Source organism: Cottoperca gobio, chromosome 1 (genome assembly GCF_900634415.1).
Source record: "Cottoperca gobio chromosome 1, fCotGob3.1, whole genome shotgun sequence".
Taxonomy (NCBI): Eukaryota; Metazoa; Chordata; class Actinopteri; order Perciformes; family Bovichtidae; genus Cottoperca; species Cottoperca gobio.
Window position 1 is genome coordinate 13,978,801 of NC_041355.1, and position 17,562 is coordinate 13,996,362.

Here is a 17,562-nt window from a genome sequence, read left to right on the forward strand (position 1 = left end):
ACCTGTATCGTCTAACGATACAAGAAATGTCAATATGTGGTTTGCAATTAAAGAGCATACATACCATTTACATGCATACCTTCCTGCGTTGCGGGAGGACTGATAAGTTTACCTCGGGTCAAACGTACAAAATAAAGGTTAAGGTGTGTTAACCTGTAAACGTCAGTGTCACCTGTTTCACGGCATTCCAGCAGTCCGCTGTGCAGTATCCATTAAAACAAACCTGCCAATTAGGTTTTGAAGTAGTTAGTTTATCCCTACACTTCAGTTGGTCCCGCCCATCGTTACTCATTTATCAGCTGTCAGACTTGTTTGGATGCTTCTCCTCCCCCCACGCTCACAATGTTTTGATCTTTTTTTAAAACCAGCAGACTGCAAAACTAAGTGAGAGGAATCTCAAGGCGGGGTGTGTGTGTGTGTGTGTGTGTGTGTGTGTGTGTGTGTGTGTGTGTGTGTGTGTTGACAAGGCGTGACTTAGAAAACAGTCTGCCGTTTCTACAACAGAGAGGAATCTGTGTACCTACCTGTAAAGTTATCCCACAGTGTGTCAAATGTGGCTGATGGCTTCACGTCTATCCTTTTTTTAACTTCTCTCTCCGCTGAGACGTTACAAACACATATTTTAAGGGAGACGGGGGAAATTAATAGAACGTTCCTTGAGATTTCTAAGCAGGTAAAGAAAAAACTTTTTCTTACAGGAATTCATGCTGTAACATTTGAGAGAACATCTTCATCTTTCTTACACAACTACCAGCTCCCCCTTCACAGCAGCACAGTTTTATCAACATACTCTGACTTCCATCATATCTATATTTTTATAAAGTTGTCATCGTCTCAGATATCAAGTAATGATCTAATATTTTGGCAAGGCACAGTCTAATGCTTGCAGTACTTAATAAATCATTCTCAGACTTCTTCCAGTCCCTCCCTTCTTTAGCTCCATTTCTTTCCATGCTGTGCCTCTGAGGGACCGTAATCTCCAGAGTGTTTAAAAGAAAATGTGTGTACGTGTAACATCAGTGTTACCCTCTGAAATCTGGTTGATCCCCCCCCAGATATTTTGAACACTAATTTGCGTCAAACCCTGCAGTTAAAAATGTACCAAAGAGGCTGCTACTTCTGTACTCGTCCATGTTTAGATGCAATCTAGTGTGGGATTAGATTTGTGTGCGTGCGTGTGTGTGTTTGAGTGTGTGAGTATGCGCGTGTTGGATGGTGTGTAACTGACCTTTTATTTTTGCTTATATCCACAAATCTATTCTCAAGTTTATGCATGCACATTGTTAGTTTTTCGAGATGAGATGAAACTACACTCCCTCCCATCTCTCCCTGTCTGTCAAATAGAAGCATAATATATTATATTATATATTATTAGGGAAAACATAATTGAAAACATAACAAAACTACACCAAATATATTTACAAAAACACTGTTCCTGCACATATTTACAGAGAACAAATACACGATGTGTAATTAATTCACATTATCACAGGAGGTAACGTACTGTAAGTGTGCAGAACATTCAAATAGACAGTGCATGCTGTGTGATAAAGTTTAGATTAGTATGTGAGGGTTTCCTTTGCAGTAGACATTATAACCTCTCCTCCTCTGGTTCAGTCTGCAGAGGTTCTTTCCTTTTGTTGAATATATTCAGCATTTCAGCACCAACACTCATTGTGCACCTCTAACTCGTAGTCTTTGTATTCTAAATATATTAATCCAACAGTAGGACTGAAATGAAATGCACTTGAGGTGAACAGGAGGCTGCTGTTAGAGTTACACGGTGATGCCATTAAAAATGTTCTGAGAAACAAACAAATAAAAACTTTCCAGGTTCTAGTGTCGTATAGTAAGCCTGTGGTTCTTAAGTTGTGCAGAAGTGACCTCGTCTCCTCTCTGTCCTCTGTAGGGGCGTTGATGAGCGAGTTGTCCCGTCCGAGCCGGATGATGCTGCTGGTGAACCCACAGAGCGGGAAAGGACAAGCGCTCACTCTCTACAACAACCACATCCAGCGAATGCTCAACGAGGCGGGAGTCACACACACTCTGGTCATCACCGGTGAGTTGGAGGCAGAGCACACACTACACACTACTGTTTAATACTGAGTATAAAAGCTTTAAGTCTGCTCGCAAAATGTGAAAAATGTGATTTAATATTTTATGCAACTTGTTTTTATTATTTTATCCGTCTTTGGCAAATTAGCCAAAACCGTACTTTTCATCTGTTAAGTGAGCTGCAGAGTTAACTCGTGGTTACCCGAGGCCGGGTTCAATTCCCCAGGGGGCCATATGTACATGCTCAAGTGTCCTTGAGCAAGATATTCAATCCCTACCTGCTCCACTCCACACAAACCATAATAAATAAATAAAATCAAAGAAGGTGTTATATACCTGGGTAGTTTGTACTTCTGGTGTAGTTTACTGATTGACAAACAAAATGAATAAACTTGGAATGACTCAAAATAAATTCTTAGAGAAAACAATAAACATGAGGTTGTTGTTTTATATAATTGTTTATGTTCGACAGTTGTTTCAGTTGTCAGACTCTTTGTTATTCAGGTGGGGATGTATCCTATAAGTCCAGCACTCTTTTTCTCTCTGTAATCTTGAACTGAATGTCATACGTTACACACTTAATACGTAGTATCGACCCATTGGTTCAGGGTGGGAGGCGCTCTAAGAAGCTAGCGTCTTGTGATTACCTTTTTGCTTGCGACCAGTAGAATGTTTTGTAGATATTTGTCTCTGGTATCAAGTTCCTTAGATATGTTTCCTGAGTAGAGAGAGGGACAAGTGGACTCAATATAATATAATAATATCCTCCTTGTGGCGTCTTGAACATCCCATGTGAGTGTGATCTGTGTCCACATTGTCTCCTGCGTTGGTCCTCAAGTCCAGTTTGTTTTGACACTTCCAGCGTAAGTCCCTCCAGCTGTGTGTTTGTAGTCATCTGGGTGTGGATGATAGGAAACCATTGCGTCCAGTTCTCATAGTCTTATGAGTTGTTTTTCATCAGTAATATACTGGTAATAGATTATGTGTCTGGTGGTAATAAACATCTGAGGGTTCTTCCTTGTTTCGGTCCCGTCATCTCCGTCTCACGTTTGCTTGTATCTTTGAAAGTGTCGTCTCTTGAAACCATATTTTTCTGACACGCACTGAAAATCTACTAATTTCCCATCCAAAAATAAATAAATCGTAATTGTAGCTGTAATCTCAATATCATTGCATCACCTCAACATTGTTGAATGTTATCCGAGCAACACTTAACACAGCATCACGCACTCAGCTCTCATAAATCTCCAAACAAACACACGATCATACACACAGCTCAGCAAAGACCTCAACAGCAACAACAGGATCACCTCCCTCCATGTCTCGGTACCCCTCCTCCAGTTTAAAACCTCTTCGTGTTTTCATGCTGTCACCATCATTATGCTGATCAACTGCCTCTGACCCATATGCATGCAGATCTGTTATGTAATACATATGTGTACACACAGTCAGAGACACACATATGGATAAAGACACGTCCATGATAAACACACACAAAATCCTCTTTGCCCATAATTTGATTTGATGCAATCTTTATGCCTTCGTAATCATCCCCATAATCTACACTGATTATGTAGTGCAGTATTAGATTAACGGACTCAGCCTATACTGTATCATGCTCTCAGCCTCACCATCTTTCCCTTGTCTCACCCTCTGTCTGGGTTTGTTCATAAATCAGTGCCGTGTCAGAAAACTGACAAAGCAAAGTCTTTGATCACAGTGTGAGGTGCACAGACACAGAAAGGAGGGCAGAGAAAGAAATCTGCTAACTTGTACTGTGCTGTGGAAAAGGCACAAGAACTGATCTTTTTTGTGATTTCTGAGATGTACTTTTTGACAAGTTAATCCCAGAAAATACAAAAGAAAAGATTTAATCCCCCAAATCTACATGAAAGAGCATGACTACTGAAAGGGAAATGTTGATACTACAGTGATAGACAATCTCTTTGACAAATAGACTTCTGAAATAAAACTTTGACTCTAATCTCTCCCAAATGGCCCTGACTGATGCCCCATCAGAGGGAGGGAGGGCCAGTTTTTTGTCATGCAGTAATTCCTCAACAATCCTAATTGAGCTGCACAGTATGAGAAAGCATCCTACCCTGATAACATATCTGTCTCCACTGTGTTACAGTTGAAACCTGTAGTGTTTGTAATAAATAGTAATTATCATCAAACACTTACTGTCTGTGACCCTTTATACTTGCAAAGGGATCATTCTAAAATATTTTCACAACCTGGCATCCCAAACGTTGTAGTTATTACGTGTGTGTTACAAACATTTTACACAACAGACAGTTCTGTGCAAAAAGCTGTGTGACACACTCGATGAAGGTCTGCGCTCTCCGACTTCATGACTTCTGGTTTATTATAAGTTCAAATACAAATAAACAGAGAGTTCACCTGATAAAACACAATGTACAGGGAGGTAGATAGAGAGATGGTAGCTGCCGTCTAACTGTGTAAAACTGATGAAATAATAAAGCTTGGAATGAGCACGACTGCTCCAGTGTTCATGTGTTCACACGCTGCTCTCTGTCGGATGCGTCTTCATCTGCCTCAAGCAACAGCATCAATATACTCTGTTTTAGATAAGAGACAGTTTTGCTAATCACTCCCTGATTGCGTTTACAAATTTAACAGTCTGAATAATGCAGGAAACGGTATGAGTGAGATAAAACTTTAATCAGAATGGTGCTGATGGGCTCCAAAGTAAAGGGAATCAGAAATGAGCAATCCGGTTTTTAGATTAGTACATTGACCCTTTTACCCAAATAAAACTCAGAACAGAAAGAAGAAAACCGCAGCGAGCAAGAGCCTGTCTGAAGCTAGTTAGCCAGACATGCTAACATTAGCAGCTTACTGAGTGCAGAAAGACATTTAATCCATTCCTAACACTTTCATATTTGTGTTGTTTCATTTATAAAGGGGTTAAAAAAGAAACAACCCTTTTTAGTCTTTGGAAACTGAGCATCCCTCTGACTAGTACCTCATGTGAACCATTTGCTGAGCTATGATTTGACAATTGTCGTTTGGAGTAATCCTTTAGCGAACAACTGGGACACACCCAATTTGACCAATGAAAAAATAAGAGTTTTATTATAATATGTTTGGCCATGAAACTTGCTAAACAGCAATCTGTTCTTTTGTATGTTTGTGTATGGAAGTCTCTTGTATGCCGATGTTAACAAAAGTGGACAGACTCATTATTGGATCTTTTGCTGTGCGGCAGCTGTGGGCACTGCCAAGGGCGGAGGACAGATGAAGGATGACTGCACTGCTGCGGGGGTCCGATGCAGAGAGCGAGAGAGAGAGAGAGAGAGAGAGAGAGAGAGTGTGTGTGTTTGTTAGTGAGTATCTATTCTGAACGTGTCCATGTGGTAGTAAAGACGGCGCACTGATCCCTCTCAGGCAGTCTCCCTCGCTGCTTAGGCATCCTGGGATGTCTGTCACACAGTATTAATTAAAAGACGGCAACATGCTCGTCTTCCCCTCGTGCTCGAACTCATTTGCTCGACACAAATGACAAATGTTTACCAGAGGAGACCGATATCTTCTGAAGCAACCTCTGTGTGCTGCTCCTTTTTTGTTCTTTCTTTGATGGCAACAATCTAAGTGCTCTGATAAAGAATATCACGGCTCATTTAACAAGGTGCATACTGTGTTGGAGCGCTGGTGGAGGATGTGACGAAAACTATTATAGGTACGTACAAGGAGGACAGGGAACAATAACAGATCCTACAAAATAACAAAGAGAAGCCGTTAATACATGTAGCAATATATCCTGTTGATGACACAATAAAGAGGCTCAAACCAGTAGACTGTAATTAATAATGACCGTAAGATGTCAGACGTCCTGCAAGATAACTTGACACAGCAGACTCCAGCACAAACCTGGCTGCTACAGGCAAAATGACGAAGTGATTTTGGACGGACATGAACGTAAACTGCAACTTGACTAGTTGGCGGGGACAGGGAGGCGGTGATTCTAGTTTTAGTTTGTCTTTTTTGCGAGTCCTGCAACGAGATGAGGGTGAAATGTGAAATGGTTCATGTGATTAAAAAGCAGAAAAGATGTACAGTGTTTCTCTTTATTCCAGTATTACAATCTTGCTCCAGTGTAACTTCTGAAACACTTGTGGCTTTTAGAAGCCATCCTAGACTAGACTTTCCGTCATGACTCTGTGACCCAAAAGCAATCATTTCCAGGATTTTACTCATTTAATGTGACCACTTCATATAATTGCTGCTTGGTGTAAATAAATATACTTTCTAAAGTTAAACTATATCTTGATTGTCGCTCAATTTAAGTTGTTTAAACTGTACTTTAAGTACTTTCCACTGGCAGACCGCAAAAGATTTCCCATGTTTAAACTCTTGTTAGCTGATCATGGTTCAGGCGTGGCCGAGGAAATGTCCATCAGCGCCTGTAGCCATCGAGTCCCTCTGGATCTGTGATGAGGTGTGTTTCTATTACTGTCCGTCCAACTTCACTCTGGGAAGAAATATAACGTTCGTCACATATTTGGTGTTTTTTTGGTGGCTTGAATTTAATAAGATTTAAAAAGGTCTTGTGCGAGTCAAAGACGCATGCAAAGCAACCATTTAGGCAACGCACACATTGCAAATACAGCCAGTTTATTTAGTGGCATCTGATGTTCACTTGAGGAACATTCACAAATAATTTTTCAGCTTCAAGATTCGGCTCCAGTTTAAAAAGTCTTGGGGCCAAACTGAGAAAATCTCAAGCAAAATAAGTCATAAACACTCACAAACACTTACGTACACAGTCCCACCTGAGGCGCTCCCGTGTGTGTGTGTAAACATGTGTGTGTGTGTGTGTGTGTGTGTGTGTGTGTGTGTGTGTAAACATGCGTGTGTGTGTGTGTAAACATGTGTATGTTTATTTGTGCAGCTACGGCTCAGGCACCTCCTGACCGAGCTGTCACAGTGTTAGTACTGATACGTGCTGTAACAGCACACACACACACACACACACGCACTCGTACACACAGTCAAAAGGCGGTGCTGTTTAACTGTCACCACCTGCTGTCATTAAGGTGGAGGAGTGCTGCAGTTATTAGGCTGTGATGTTTGAACAGAGCCACAGTCAGGATGTGTGTGACAGCAGAGTGGAGCTGCCTCTAGTGGGACGAGCATGACGACGGAGCTTCCCGTTACCTTACATGACCTGAAAGCCATCATTTGAAGTGTGACAGTGTGTCACTTATCACCTGAACTTGTTGCTCCCCTCGGCTTTACAGCGCTTCACAGCGAGTTTCAGCTCATCCAAATAAATGATAACTGCTCAATGTGTAAATAAGCAACCAAACAGTACAACAAATATTTTAAAAATATAAGTTTAAGTCTCCAATATGCACATGCTCTTATATACATTAAAATATTTATTATGGCTCCTCCTCCTCACTCTCTCTCCCCCATTTCTACACTGGTCCTCTGTCAAATAAATCAATTATTCAACTTATTGTTTAGCGAGAATATTCATCACAAGATGCCGACATCAACTGAACATTATCACTATACAGTAGTAACCGTCTCGAGTGCCTCGTGCAAAATCAGAATACGTTGCAGTGTTGGTCAGAGAGGTTGTTGTGCTTGTACTTTTAAATTCTCCAGGTGCATACAAACTATACGGGCTAGTATCTGAACAATGCTGCTTCATACGTGTTGGAAGAAATACTCCTAAAACAGATCTGCAGTTTTCCTCATCCCCACAGGAGCTTACTCATCCTGAGGACATTTCGAAAACGTGCACCACAGTCGGTGTTCGGACTGCGACCAGAGGCCAGTAATGAAGCAGAGATCTGCATGACTGCAATGAGTTAGTCACAATTCACTGAGATACTCTGCCGCACTGCTCTCCTCTTTTTACATCTGCAACATAACCATAAAAAATAATCGCGAGCGCCGTGTGACTTCTCCGTCCCTGATATTTGGTTTCCCTCACTGCGTCGTTTGCACATTATCAACCTGTCTGACGAGGGGAGGTGCATACTAAAACTGCTCTCAGCGCTCCTCCCACCTCACTGCAGTGGCCCTGCTCTACAGCTAAGTTGCTGATTTGAGCCCATTCAAACCTTCTTAGTGTAACAGCCTCTGCTTAGATAAGGAAATGTAATGTGACTGGAGTGATAAGGAGGAATTGATTCCTTTTATTCTGCAGAGTTTAGAGGAGGGAAGAAGAGAGGCAGAGGAACCAGATCCCTCTCCAGAGAGGGGGGGGGGGGGTGTGTGTGTGTGTGTGTGTGTGTGTGTGTGTGTGTGCATTAACACAATGGCAGCAGTAAAGGTTAGAACGAGGTGATGACACTACATCAGGATGCAGTTCAGTGTTTGTCCATTTCAGTTATTCTGTTGTAGCTGTCATAAATCAATACTGCTAATACTATACCATGTATTGATCAGTAACCTACTTAACAGCTTCCTTAGGGCAGATCGACTGTGTCTTTCTGTCTAGGTTTGTTATCGCTGAAATGTCTTTGTTCCCTGGAATAATTATGATGACCACCCCAGATCCTTCCTGCAGTCTCACCTATGATGGCTGTCCATCAGGAACCTGTTTGTCTAAAAGTTTTTGTTGCTCAAACTTTAACGAATTCCATGTTGAAAACCTGATATTCTTGCTCAGTCTAGTCCGAAATATGAGCAGCAGAAATATCTTGTCAGTTTAGGTACGTACATTCGAACGCTAGGTTTCAATAGGGCAACAGTATGAATCATACATTCTGCATGGAAAACAACTCAACAAGTTTTCTGCTTTCCGTACAGCAAAGAGCAAGAGGAGGATTGCTTCATTGTCTTTACTGATACAAACCATTATTATTAGCAGCTTTACAGATAATAATTAATTACTTTATGTTCCCTTTTCTTATTCTTTTAGATGCTGTGGTAGCAGCTCTGTATATGTAGTCTTTAAAGAAATGTATCAAATGCCCCATGACATTTGTTTTTATTTTTGTGCAAGTCAGGAATGAATAGTATCAATATTACATGATAGATAAGAATGATGGCTGTTTTAAAAAGTGAAAGAAATCGAAGAAGAATGATGTGAAAGAAAAGAGAGAGGGAAGAAAAAGCTTCATGTGTTGCTGAGCCTCAGCTGGTGAAAGAGAGCAGAGAGAGACTTGTGACTGAAGTTGTGTGACAGTCCGGTGCGCTTCACTGACTTTGCTTCACACCTCACAGCACTCCTCCTGCCCTTTCACCTGCAGACACAGGACAGGACCACTGAGAGGGAGGGAGGGAGGGAAACAGAGGACAGGACCACTGAGAGGGAGGGAGGGAGACAAAGGACAGGACCACTGAGAGGGAGGGAGGGAGACAAAGGACAGGACCACTGAGAGGGAGGGAGGGAGAGATAAAGAGAGAGGGGGAGAGAGAGAGAGAAAAAGGGGGAGAGAGGGGGAGAGAGAGGGGGAGAAATGAAACAGTTAATATTCCTTCATTGTTCCTTTATTATTTGATACTTTACATAAGTGTTGAATTGTCTGCTTGCATTTACCGCTGAGCAGATTAAGTTTCTCTGGGTTATGCAAGCAATTAATTGGAATTAATTAATTCAAAGTATACTAATTATTAAAATCTAAAATTAGTACTAAATTACAAAGTTCTATCCAGGAAACTTTTTCCAGATTTTCACATTTACTTTTCTTTATTTTTAATAAGCATCTATATTTATATCCAGATGTAATTCATCCTCATGTATAGTATTTGTGCACACTGATCCAGACGATCACTTAAAATGTTCCTGTTGTGCCGTCCACCTTAAGAGGAAGGTGTCACCACTTCATCAGATCATTCAGCCCCAGATGAATTTGACGTAGTGCTCTTTGAGTAATCAAGTTGTTACGATCTAATTGGCAGCGCAGAAGGCGCTTCATTTAAGACCATATATCAGCTTTCCCTCCCACGGTGATACTTTAATTTGGCAACTGAGGAGAAAAAGGAAGACGATAACCAGGAGGGTTAGGCTCTTCTGTTAACTGAGATCTTAATGCCGATGTCATGATTTAAATAAGACGTACGTTTTCGTGTCATGTGTAACTTGAGCTGCTGAAAGCAAACACCTGCGGAAATGTCTCTCACACTTTAGAGACCTCTGACCTCTCTGTGGATCGTGGAAGCCGACCTTTACCTTCTAAATGTCTTAGACAAGGAAAGACGAAGCTAAATATTTCTGTGTGTGTTTTGCAGAGCGACAGAACCACGCACGAGAGCTGGTGAAGGAGGCCGACCTGTCGCAGTGGGACGCTTTAGTCATCATGTCCGGAGATGGACTTCTGTTTGAGGTAAAGAGAGACACATGTCCACACACTCTTGACTCACACTAACAGTCATCATTACAAACCTGCTGGTTTGTGTCAAGATGAACTTTATCAGTTATAAAATGTTTCCAAATAGGAATGAATCAAAAACAAAAACCAGGCTCGATGCTGGTTTTGTTTTCGCCTTATGAGTCTGTGTGTGTGTGTCATCCTGGAAAAATGTGCTCGTGGAGACACCTCCTGTAGCGGGATCTTCCACAGAAGCGTTTTTGAGTTCTTTGCCAGTTGTTTATATGTCTACAATAGCGTCGCTACCATGCAAGATGCAGTCACAAAACGTTACTTTACACGCGTGTCGTCCAGATTAAAATAAGGGCTGAGTTTAAAGATAGGTGTGGTCGAACAAATGCGCCAGAAGGACTTCACGCCCCCTGTCCTAATGTGCCGTTGCAGCAGGTGTGATACCATCAAAGTAGTTCTCTAGTTTACTTAGAATGTTTTAAATACTAGTTCAGCCCAATACTTGACATTCAGAACGGAAACTTCTACTGCTTCTTTTTTAAATGAATCAAACAATTAATCTAAAATAGATTATAAAAACATGCTAATAAGACTGATCGTCACATAAGAGCATTGATACACACCTGATAAAAGCTGTATGTCCTTCTGTCAGGTGATAAATGGTCTGCTGGAGAGACCAGACTGGGAGGAGGCCGTCCGGACCCCGCTGGGCATCCTTCCTAGTGGATCAGGCAACGCCTTGGCTGCATCTATACATCACTACTCCGGGTGAGCCACATCAAGAATCATAAATAAAACTATGAGTGTTGATCCCCCCCCACACTGTAGACATGCGTTGGTATTGCTTCTCTCATGGCCGCACACACACATCACTTCTCCGACTGGAGGAAGTGACAGTTATTTTTCTGTAGCAGAGCTTCGATGATCAACAAAATATTAACTGGAAACTATTTTGCAGAATCGTTTCAGTCATTTTTCAAGCAAAACAACTTTTGTTGGATTCAGCTTCCTACATGTTGATAGTAAATCTGGATATTTTTGGATTTTGGCCGGTTGAGTAAAACAAGACATATTAGGCAGATTAAACAATAATGAAAACAGTGAATACTTGCAGCCCCTTTTTCTGTAGATAACATTAAAAGTGTTGAAGCTTTTGGAAAAACTGCCACATTGTAGCATTATTTCTCTATCAAGACAAACCTTCATCCCGGAGCTCCACAGAAACCAGTCCAACCAGTTAGGTTACAGATTTGGGCCACGTCTTTCCAGGGGCGGTGAAACTGCATTCGTGTGCGTAAGCATAATATGTACTGTGTATATACTGCAAGCAGACAACTCCAGATTAGATCAGAACGTGTGGTTTCTGAATAAACATTGTGATGTGCGCCAACAAGATCTAATCCCCCATCGGGTTAGGGTTAGGGTCCACAAGCAGGAAACTAATGCAGGTGTTAATAAAAGTAGTTCTGCCCATGTTATTTCTCACGTGCAGATTGTAAAGAAGCTCTGCAGTCATGCTGTGTGTAAAGGCCGTAATCCCCTTGAGTCTGTATCTTCGTTTTTATTTTATTGTATTTTTTTGAAGTAATGTAATCGCTGTATGCCCGAACATATTCCACGGCAAGTTTACTCCTGACACTACTCCTGTGTGGAGATGTAATGATTGAAATAATTAGATGTAGTGTTTTGTCTTGGGATAGATTTAGTATCCTTTGCAAAGCTGAGCCTCAGACACACACGTGGCTGCTTTCAGTGTAAAATGCACTCATCTCATCTATTAATTATTAATGATTTGGTCATTTGAGGGATTGTTTGGAGTTCATTCAGCCAGAACAAAGAACATGAGGGAGAAGTTGAAGAAAGAAAGGAGGAAAGATGAACAGTAATGGCAACAGATCTTAAAATCACTCCCTTGTTCACACATTCACTATTATTGATATAATAGACCCTTTAGTTCACTCTGTAGTGAGCAGTGAACTGACATCTTGAACATTGTTATATAAAAACAAAGAGTTTTAAGAGGCTTGTTTTATATCCCTCTACTTCTTTACCTTCATGTCCGCTGACGCCCCCGAGAGCTTCACACTTTGTGGTGCAGGAAATGTTCTGCGCCGAGACGCGATGTGGAATATTACATTATTTCACTCAGTGACCTTCTCACTTAGTGTGTAGGTAGCTTCATGAAGACATTGCTTCTTGCGCTGGGGGCTGAATAAATGTTCCTGTTTGTGTTGTTAGTGTTTGAAACACTCTGCCCTTTCTGCTCTGAAGTCACCTGGTGCCACGTGGGATTTCTAAAAACCTCATGAAGTCCGTTTTAAGCTGCTCCTCCTGTTTGTAGGTCACATCGGGCTTCATCTTGCCCTTTTTACATTTTGTTTTTTTTAATACATTTTGTAATCTGTCATTTTGTATCTCATCGTACTCGGAGTATTTAGCTCGGTGTTCAGCGACCTTTATGTAAGCCTTTGTGCTGCACTTTTGGATTTTCTTTCTCCGTGGGATTCTTGGCTAAATAAAGGGTCCATGAAATAAAGTCACAATAAAATGAAACACCTTACACTGACGGTTCTGTCTTCACCAAAGAGCCTCATTCATCCCTTCATCTGCCAATCAGCTTCTCATCAAACAATGGTCTTCCAGCCGGAGCGGCTGCAACAATGAGGGGAAGGGACCAGACTCTGTATTGTTTACTCTCCTCTCACACTCCCGGGGCATCCAGAAAACATCCCCCTCTCTCTCTCTCTCTCTCTCTCTCTCTCTCTCTCTCTCTCTCTCTCTCTCTCTCTCTCTCTCTCTTCTCTGTCTCTCTCTCTCTCTCTCTCTCTCTCTCTCTCTCTCTCTCCTCTCTCTCTCTCTCTCTCTCTCTCTCTCCTCTCTCTCTCTCTCTCTCTCTCTCTCTCTCTCTCTCTCTCTCTCCCTCCCTCTCTGGCTGCAGCGGCCCTGGCCAGAGTGTATTTGGTATTATTCCCGGCTTGAATGTAGGGTTCACTGAGGCTGCGTGGATCAAACGAGTGACAGCTAGAACGTATCTGGTATTATGCAATGCAGTGAACAGGTTCGCTGAGTGAGGGTTTAATGTGTTTCTGTACACAAACATAATGAGCACGAGCTGGAGCAACATCCCAACACTGACGGTTTCTGAAGGTGGGACACTTTGAGGGAGCGTCTCCCTCCTCTGGTGGTCCGCAGATACTGCGTAAACAGCTCCAGATACATGGATCTGGAAATGTAGGGAGCTTTTTAAAACTTCATCAGGTTCCTTCTTTCTTTCTTCATGTATTTGATGCTCCGACCGTAGTACAGTTTCTTATATGTAACATTTTTAATATGCTTTTGAGTGTTGGATCAACAGTGACACCAAAGTATTTAAATGATTACACTTTTCTTCACGCAGATGCAAAAGTACATTGTTACAGTCTTTCCAACATTTAGAGTGAGATAAAGTACTTAGTTACTTTTTACCAAACAATGATTAGAGCTGCGGAAATGTAGATGAGACTGTTTGGATAGTGAATGTGAATATGGAGATATCTGCAGGTCCACTGAGACATCCAGGCGTCACTGTGATTGGCTGTGGGTGGTAACAGCAGGTGTGTGTGTGTGTGTGTGTGTGTGTGTGTGTGTGTGTGTGTGTGTGTGTGTGTGTGTGTGTGTGTGTGTGTGTGTGTGTGTGTGTGTGTGTGTGTGTGTGTGTGTGTGTGTGTGTGTGATGACCTCCCACCCCTGCCTCCACTCTCCCAGATGGGGTTGTCTTTGTTGTCTGACTGGCCTGTCATGTCTGAAGGCCCATAAGCTGATTCTGTTCCACCTCCAAGATTTGTCCCTAAGCCTCGTGGTTTACTGAACCTCTCCCCCCCCCCAACTCCCCCCACTCCCTTCATAACTCCCTCCTCGTTCACACAACAAGGTCGCAGTCACCCCACTATTGTATAACACTCCTCTTATAGCTCACTCCCCAAAACACGCACGAGCCTCGACCCACTTCCAAAAATATAAAGTGCACCTTCATGTTTGGTGTCTGCATCTGAACTGAGTCTCCTTCTAGAGGACCGCTGTAGGGCTGAAATTATACTTAAATCTGTTGTTTGTTAAGGACTAACGCTTAAAATGATGATTTTCTGCTTTTCTCTGTTTTAAAATCATTGTACATTGAATTGGTTTCCGGCTGTTGATTGGACTAAATCGGTTTTTAAACACACGACTTTGGGCTACGGGAAGTTATGATGGTCATTTATCACTGAAAGGTCAAGCGATAATGGAAATAATCTCTAGCTGAAGCCTTATACTGGTGACCTTTTGAACATTTAATCAGAGCTGCTGCCCCTCAAAGACGAGCGCTCCTACACAACCTGTAACACGCAGGTGCACAAATATCGACTGAATGCACTGAAGTGGAAGTAGTCATAAAAAGGTCAGAGTGTAGTTAGTATGACATACGCTTTTGATCAGCGCTAGTTAGTCTTGAAGTTTGATTCAGAGTGAATGAACCAGCTGTCTTTGCTTTATGTCTTTATTTATTTACCTCAACTCACCCATCATATAAATAACCTTCTAACAAGAGAGATATGAGGAAATAGCACATACAACACACACATCATTAATCTGCAGCACTCGCACAGTACAGTAGCACTGTGAAGAGAGAACTGTGATCATTTTAAACACAGTTTGAATGCCTGTAAATCACATGAGCAAAACTTCCAGTCGCTGTAGTTGAGATATCACTTGAAGGCAGCGTCACATGATCTCTGTGGTCAGATGTTTCCAGCTCTGCCTGCAGTGACGAGTCTCATCTCTCTTCCTTCGTTCCTCCAGAGCCTCAGCGGTGTACAGCGAGGAGCTCCTGGTCAGCTGTGGTTTCCTGCTCTGTCAACGACTAGTGGCGCGCATGGACCTCGTCTCCATCCACCTCTCCTCCAGCCCTCGTCTCTTCTCCTTCCTCTCGCTGGCCTGGGGCTTCGTGGCGGATGTCGACATCGAGAGCGAGAAGTACCGTTACGCCGGAGCCGCCAGGTTCACTGTTGGCACGCTGGTGAGGCTGGCTTCTCTCCGCGTCTACAAGGGCAAGCTGGCTTACCTGCCCGCCCCCGAGGACTACAGCGAGGAGGAGGCGTTAGGTAATAACATGACACTGCATTGCAACAATCAGGCTCGACCGTCCAGAGACTCTCCCTGCCAGAACACCTTCCACAACTCCTGCAACTCCAACAACTCCCTCAAAGTGAGGCGAACAGAGAGCACGCCTTCTCGAAGCGCCCCCAAAGCCCCCGCCGGCCCGCCGGACTCCCTGCTGCTGCCCCTGGACCAGCCGCTTGCCCAGTGACTGGGTGGTGGTGCAGGAGGAAGATTTTGTCCTCATGCTGGCCATGTACCAGTCCAACCTGGCGGAGGACCTGCTGGCAGCACCAGACGCCACTCCGGACGACGGCGTCATCCATCTTTTCTACGTCAGAGCGGGGATATCACGCACCGCGCTGCTGAAGCTGTTCCTCGCTATGGAGAAGGGAGCACATCTGGCTACTAACTGTCAACATTTAGTGCACGCTAAGGTGCGGGCGCTCAGGCTGGAGCCATCTTCACCCAAAGGGGTAATAACAGTAGACGGAGAAGTGGTGGAGTACGGGCCGCTGCAGGCGGAGGTACACAGAGGGCTGGGCAGATTAATCACTGGATGAACAAACATCACCACCATCTTACATCTCTGCTGCTAAAGGCCCAATAAACACATTTGAGCATTTTTAAATCAGAAATGTCGAGGTAGAGGAGCAAAGTAATGTAAGACTCGTTCACTGTTATCTTCAGCGTTAGCGTCATCGGCACATAAACCCGTGTTTCAGGGGGAAATATGCGATATTAGGACATAAGTATAAGTATGGAGACCCAAAGTGTTCAATATTAAAGGAATAGGTAAGAAATGATGACATGAATAATAATATTAATAATTGCAGACAAGATGCATTATATAACCATGACGTTGTAAAATAACTTTTTAACATTTTTCAAATTGTTCTTTCATCCCGCTTCTTTTCACAATAAGAGCGTTTATGACGGGTGTTTCATATTTCAAACTGTCTTTTTTTCTATGTATGTTTTTATTTCACACAAATGCAGAGTCACTTTCAGTCTGTTTGAGCGGACAGACATTACATATGATTGACACGTGAATAAGAGACGAAGACTATATATATATATGAACGCTCCTGAAATAAAATATTTTTTTATGGTGTGCACAAAATAAAAATAGTTCCTTTTGAAAACTGTTCCCAGTGAACTCTGTTGATCATCCAGAGTAACTGGAATATTTTCTCCAGAAAAAGAAAACTATTTTAATCACAAACAAAAACCATCGACCGCCTTATTGGTATCCAGCAGAAATCTCACAGATGGACATTAAAACTGAAACTCTGCATGACGAGCGAGCACGAGAGGAAGAGAGCATAATGTGTTGCTGAACTGACTCTTTAATCCATCAACACTGTTCTTTTGGTGCCGATTTATCCCGTTCATGTGAATAACTAGCTACATTATACTTTACTGGCAGTGAGTTAAGAAATCATTAACTGAAGTAGAAAGAGACGGGGAGGGAAAGTGCTAAATTACAGCTCCGAACTCATAAAGAATACCTCCTGGAACGTGCTGATTGATGCACCCCTCCATCACAACACACTCTTCTTCTTTCTGCTTTCATCCATCCATCCGCTGCTTTGAATACTGCAGTCCAAGTGTCCAGCACACACACAAACACACGCACGCACACGCACACACACACACACACACACACACACAGGTTGTTCTGTATGGGAGATTTATTAATGAACATCACCACGGTGTCCTTACCATTGAGCTTTAAGTCACGTAGAGGAGATGACTGGGGCTTCGGCCTGCACGAGCAGCAAAGTCACATTTTTAAATGTGTTTTTAATTGTGATCCAAATCTCTTCAGAGGTTTGTTTCATTCATTTGACAAAAATCAGATGTGAATGCAAAGAAATCAGTTTTTCTCTGTCTGAGTCAAAGTGAAATGAACTCAGAGGCCTTAAACAAGCAGGGGGGTTAAAAACAACACATTGGTGAGTGTAGGGAGAACATGCAGAGGGGAGGGGGGGGAGGGGGGAGATATCGACTCGTTAAATGCTGCATGAGGTAGGCGGCGTTGTGTTCCTGACAGGGCTCCCTTATTCTTCCTCCTCACCACAAGAAA

At 42.6% G+C, this 17,562-nt stretch overlaps 1 protein-coding gene across 1 annotated transcript in view; it reads left to right on the forward strand.

Moving 5' to 3' along the window:
* LOC115010639 (sphingosine kinase 1-like) overlaps positions 1-17,428 on the forward strand; it is a 28,561-nt gene extending 11,133 nt beyond the window's left edge. The window contains 5 exon segments of the mRNA XM_029435321.1: positions 1,910-2,059; positions 10,270-10,364; positions 11,014-11,129; positions 15,177-15,672; positions 15,674-17,428. Of these exon segments, the coding sequence (XP_029291181.1) occupies positions 1,910-2,059; positions 10,270-10,364; positions 11,014-11,129; positions 15,177-15,672; positions 15,674-16,036 (1,220 nt within the window). The 3' untranslated portion in view covers positions 16,037-17,428.
* The last annotated feature ends 134 nt before the right edge of the window (positions 17,429-17,562 follow it).